This window comes from Parathielavia appendiculata (genome assembly GCF_033297405.1).
Source record: "Parathielavia appendiculata strain CBS 731.68 unplaced genomic scaffold N657scaffold_17, whole genome shotgun sequence".
Lineage (NCBI taxonomy): Eukaryota > Fungi > Ascomycota > Sordariomycetes > Sordariales > Chaetomiaceae > Parathielavia > Parathielavia appendiculata.
This window is the reverse complement of record NW_026944236.1, coordinates 248,168-254,023: the sequence shown is the minus strand read 5'-3', so window position 1 is coordinate 254,023 and position 5,856 is coordinate 248,168. Positions and strand designations below refer to the sequence as shown.

Below are 5,856 nucleotides of genomic sequence, written 5' to 3'. Positions count from 1 at the left end.
AGGTCCAGTGGCGGCACCCATGTCTCCGTTTCAAGGTTCCGAGTGGGTGTGGACTTGAAGGCTCCTGCCACTATCCGTAGACTCTTGTTTTGAGCTTTTCCCAGCGCCTTGGTGATCCCTCTCGTTGCTGGCTCACCCCCCTTCTCGGTGGGGGTATGAAAGGATGATGCGCCGTACGCTAGCGCTGACCGGATGCACTTTGAGTATACCTCTCGTGCTTTGGCCAGCCCTAGGCCCCACGTTTTTGCCGTAATCCTTGACAAAGCGTAGCTCTGTGTTTTCAGCTTCCGCTCTACCTCTCCTAGGTGGGCCTTCCAGTTGAGTTTCCAGTCCAGCCAGACCCCTAGGAATCTGGCCGCTGCCATCGGCTTCACCGGGCTGGTGCCTCCTCCCGGCTGCGCAAGTTCCAGCTGGTCAGTCCACTGTTTGCGCCCTCTGTTGAAGTGAATCAGCTCGCTCTTTTCGGGGCCAAAGGACATTCCCCGGGTTTCTGCCCACTGCAGGCACGTCTCCCACGCTGCCTCCAGCTGTCGAACGTTAGCCTCCGGCTCCCGACCAAAGACCAAGAGGTTGGTATCGTCCGCAAACCCCGCTATCGCCAGATGGGGTGGTTCCTCTTTCAGCTGCTTGTACAAGGAGGCGATGTAGAGAATGAAGAGGACTGGGGATAGAGGAGAGCCCTGGGGGACCCCCGCTCGTATCGCCGTCGGTCGAGCTGCCTGACCGTCGAAGTGAAGAGTGGCCTCCCGGTCGGTCAGCCAGTTCTTCGTCCATAGGACGAGCCACCTTGGGAAGCGCATTTCTCGAAGGGTAGCTAGTAGTCGGACGTGGTTGACCGTGTCAAAGGCGCCTGAGATGTCCAGCTGGAGGAGCGACGCTGTGGCTTTCTGTCTCCAGGCTTCTTGTGCCTGCGCTACTACCAGTCGGATTGCCAGCTCTGTTGACCGGTGCGCCCTGTTGCCCATCTGCTCATCTGGAAGTAAGCCGTTGGTTTCCGCGGCTTGAGTGACCTTCTTGGCCACTACCGATTCTATTACCTTCCCCAAAGTCGGTAGTAGAGCAATGGGCCTGTAGGCTCCCGGTGTCTGATATACTAGCGGAGCCTTTCCCGGCTTTGGTAGCACTACGGTCTTTGCTCTTTTGCACCAGCTCGGAAACCAACCCAGCTCAAGACATCTTGTGGCCAGGATGGCAAGCACCTTAGCTAGCGGCTTCCCACAGGCTTTCAGGAGGCCCATGGGGAGCTGGTCCTCACCCGGTGCCTTCCAAGGGCCCGCCTTCCTTATCGCCTCCGCTACTTCGGCCAGCGTCACCTTCTGCTCGACATCGAATTCCGGCTCCCAGTCGTCGAGGAAATCTTGGTCCTGGACGTCGGCGAGGTTTGCTGGAGGGCTTGGGAAGAGCTTCTTAGCCAGAGCCTCAGCCTTCTGGTCATGATGTCACGGAATTCCCCGTTCCTGTTGTCATGGTTATGTCATATGCTTGCGGTTATGCATACGTCATGGGGTCTGATCATACGTCTAGGGTCATGCTAACGCATAGGCCTCTGCTCCAGTACTTAAGGTCTGGTTGCACGCCCATTCCTGTCATTTAGCTCTTGCTCTCGTTGTAGCAATATCGATTTTGTATGTGCGATCTGACCAGACCTTGGGTGGTGCCCGTCACACATGATCTGCGGCCACCACTTGTCCTGAAGCGTCTATGAACGCTGGCAGCCTCGGGGGTTCTGGTGGTAAGAAGCTCCGCAGTCTAGCCCACCTTTCCAAGGCCCACATCTTGTCCGGCTTCTTCGCTTCGCTTGCCTCTTGCACCCCGTTCCTCCAAGTTCTCGTCTGGGCTTCCTGGATTATTCTGGCGCGCTCCTTCAGTCTCTCTTTGAGCTCCTCCCGGTAATAGGCTTCTTTCGCCAGTCTCTCGGCTCTTTTTGCCTCTCGAGTGGCTTGTTCCACCTCCCGAGTCCACCAAGGAGAGCTGTAACCACAGCTCGTCTTCTTTCCCCTTATATAGAGACAGTGTGCCATGATATGACGTTTATGTCAAGAACTGCGTCATTGTGATGGATCTGTGTTGACTGAGAGTCTCGCATTAAACATCAGTGCTCAGTCCGTGAATCTCGGTGCCAAGGAACCCAATCAGTTCAACAGCTATAACCCTATTCTAAATGATTGGCGCGGGACGCTCCCCTCGCGCCCCCACCAGATTTCTGCATACGGCTATATTCGTGACACTAGTATAATAGGGTTTATTAACTAATTAGTCCGCCTCACACATTGCTGAGCAGACTAATCAGGGTAGCCCGTGCAAGTTTCTATAGTTATGTAGTGAATTTCCATGGTTAGTAGAATTCAACTAACGTATATGATAAGCGAGCGCCAGAGACAAGCGAGCACCTTATGTAACAACATTTGGTAGCGCATACACCAAAGAATGTTAATAAATTGTTAGCGAGTTTGGCGGTTCATATTGGTTTTTTGTGTGCGGGCCACTAGTCTGTTAAGTGAGGCGCTCGCTTATCACGTACAGTACGTTTGCTTCCCTAAAGGTGTTTAGTGGATGCCACCTGTTGAACTGAACTGGACCCTTGGCACCTGGATTCAGGGGCTGGGCACTGTTGCCCAATGCAGTAAGCGTGGAAGACTCGCCACCCACCCAAAAGCAGGGTCTGGCGAGGGTCCCGAAGCCCTCATTTCTTTAAGCAACACACACACATGACACACTGTTCAGACAGCCAATTCAAGCTTCATCTTGTGCCTCAACTGATGCAGTATCACCTGGTTGGTCTATGCCTATTCGAGCCTGTAACTGTTGCTGTCCAATGCCACCTTTGACTCGCCGATCCTCTTGGCTGTGTGAGGTGGTTCCTCATGTGTCAGGTCGGCTTGAGAGCTGAGATCTGGGAAAGGACATCCATTACTGGGTTAGATGCTCAGGGAACGGATCCTCGGGCGAGGAGGTGGTGACAAACCAGGTACAGAATGCGCTGGTTTTATGATCTTGATGATGCATAGTCAAATGGGAATAGACATGGAGAAAGGATGGCTTGAGTACAATGGCTAAACAAGAAATGCAACATCTAGGTACCGGCCGAGGGTGGTTGACATGCGCTTGCCGCCGCGTGTAATCCACAAAGAAACAGACAATCCAATGGATGGCAAGCCTGAGTGCCCCCCTTTCTTCACCACCACTGGACCGGGGAAGGGATCAAGCTCCTGGCCATCATCACGATCACTGCTCCCGAGGTCGAGAATCAAGTCAGGCCTTAAGCCTTGATGGCCATCTCGCCCATGGGCATGGCCTTGAGCCCTGTTGTGCGTATCTGTCAGCAGACTGTAACGGTGTAAGGGCGAGCAGTGTGAGACAGAGTAGACTTACAGCCATCGACGGGCTCGGGGGCCTGCTGCTTGATCTTGCAGGCGTTGTACTTCTCGGGCGGCTGGGAAGTCAGGCCGGCGGCTGGGCAGTCGCGGTTCAGGTTGCAGCCGTTGTCCATGGCGCGCTGCAATGAGTCGCCCTCCCAGCCGAAGACGTAGTCGCCGTGGGCGGCCGAGCCGCCCAGGTTCATGCTGTAGACGAAAGCCGGGCCCGACGAGGGCCACATGTTGCGGTCGGCGAAGTTAGTCACGTTCCACATGAGCTCGTACATGACCTGGGGCAGCTTGACCGGGTGGCTGGACGGGCAGGTGCCGCCGCCGTTGGCTCCGGAGCCCTGGCCGTAGGCGACGTGCGACTTGTGGTCGGGCGAGTCGAGGTTCTTGCCGTCCCAGCAGGTCGGGAAGATGATGGTCTGCCGGATCATCTTACACTTGGGGTCCTGCGGGATGCCCACCGTGTCGTCGCCGGTGCAGGGTGCCCCGCCGATGAAGTTGTTGTCGTTTGTCGACGTCCAGCAGCGGTGGCAGATGTTGCCCCGCGCCACCTTGCTGTCGTCCGTGTTGGCCGCGTTGCCCGCCAGCATGCGGAATCCGGGCTTGAAGGCTGTGACGCGGCCGCTCGGGATGTAGTATACATCGAGGCCGCCGTCGTTGATGAGCCGGCCCTGGGGCCCGCCGTTGCCGACCTGGGGCACCCGGTGGTAGGAGCCGTTCTTGTGCTTGAAAAACATGACGGCCGTCCAGTAGTTGGACTTATCCTGCACGAAGCTGCACGACGTGCACTTGGACCGCTTGGCGAGATCGTACTGGACCGGCTCCATGGTCAGGTTGAACGAGTCGCCGCCGACGATCTGATGGAGATGGGGCGTGTAGCGGACGCCCGGGTTGACCAGCGGATCGACACGGTCGACGACGAGTTGTGAGCAGGCGAATCGCAGCATGTTCTGCCCAACAGCGCCGTTGGCCAGCAGCGCCACCGCCGCGGCGAGGGAAGTCCAATGATGCATCTTGGTCACCTTTCTCTACTGCTGTCGTTGTCTCGGCTTGTTCTGGAGGGGACAGGCTAGTTCGGAGTAAACAAAGTTGATAACGACTAAGAAGGAGTTGAGGACGACGAGAGGCAGGGAAGGCAGGGTGGACGACGTCGCACCACCAAGGGACACTTATACATGGCATGTCGGTCATGCCTCATCCGCCCTCGCCCTCATCCCCGTTTCATCGATCAGGGGATGGTAGCAGTGGCCCCGGTCCAGGCGCCGTGGTTGACAGCAACTGCCGATGCAACGGAACAAGTTCGACTTGTTCTTTCATTTGGCTATAATACCAACGATTGGTGTTGAGCGTCTCCCAAGCCTTATTGGTCACCTCCTGCCGCGCCTGCCACAATTGCCGGGTCTCCGGAAGCGGTACAGAGTACCTTGCCAGTGTAAAGTCCTGGCCATGTGCAAATAAGGCTCATTGAGTGTCCCGGGTAAAAGCAGCCCCATGCCAATCCAGACCCAATATCCCTTATTGTCGCCCCAGGTCGCGCTCCTTGTTCGCCGCCCTCCCCATTCATGCCGCCGCTTGGCCGAGCACATGGTTTAGACTCGAAATGAAATTCTCCGTGGCAAAGCCCAGCCAAGTGACGTGCGGTATAGACAAGCGCCGAGCCAGCTATGTTTGGCAAGCCCGAGAAATCCGACTTTATTCTATAATGTCTGAGGCCGTCCTGGTCTGAAGCCGCGTAATTTGTAGGGCTGTGGCGACGGCGGTACCCAAGGCATGCCCCCCAATCATTGCGAGTGTGCCTACTGTTGCCAACTTCCAACCGCTCTGATCTATTTCAGGTAGGATACGCATTATGGGGAAAGTGACCATGGAAGTCCCCAGCGCGCGGGAGTGCCACCGAACCAGTACAAAGTACAAGGCATGGGCAGCCGTCAAACCGAGAACGGTCGCTTTGACCCGGCATGGAAGGGTGGTACCGAAGCGACGGTCTGAATTGTATCTTATCACATGAGAATGCTAGCCTGTCTTTGATGGATCCCGATATTGGGCAGCAAGTTATTGGTTGGGGACCGGCAGATTCTGTGCTGTCTCGTTGAGGGTGTTCTCTGGAGGCGTGGGCGGCCTGCCAATGCTACTACTCCAGCCTGAGTTCACTGACTTCGCCATTCATGGGTTAGACCGTCTCATCATTATCAAGGAGTAGCCCGCTGTTGATTAGGTAGCTGCCGAACGAAGCTGCGAGGTAATCAATACCGCCTGCTCGTCTATCTGCCGTGTCGTCGACTCCGGGCTATGCAGAGATGAGAACACATCCAGCTCAATTCTCCTGGAGTTCTCGTTGCGGGTGTTTCTGCTCTGCCGGAGTGCTTGCCCTGGCCATCATATGCCGGCCTGTTCAGTGGCTCTGATTATATCAAACACACACACATACACACACATACATACACACACATACATACACACACATACATACACACACATACATACACACACA

At 55.9% G+C, this 5,856-nt stretch overlaps 1 protein-coding gene across 1 annotated transcript; it reads right to left on the bottom strand.

Annotated features, from left to right (window-relative positions):
* Window positions 1-3,139: 3,139 nt before the first annotated feature.
* On the bottom strand, window positions 3,140-4,428 carry N657DRAFT_625327 (uncharacterized protein). The gene is made up of 2 exons (XM_062790747.1): window positions 3,373-4,428; window positions 3,140-3,303 (listed from the first exon to the last, which is right to left on the bottom strand). The coding sequence occupies exons 1-2, from the start codon at window positions 4,376-4,378 to the stop codon at window positions 3,260-3,262; spliced, it is 1,050 nt and encodes a 349-aa protein (XP_062644161.1). The 5' UTR covers window positions 4,379-4,428; the 3' UTR covers window positions 3,140-3,259.
* Window positions 4,429-5,856: the final 1,428 nt, after the last annotated feature.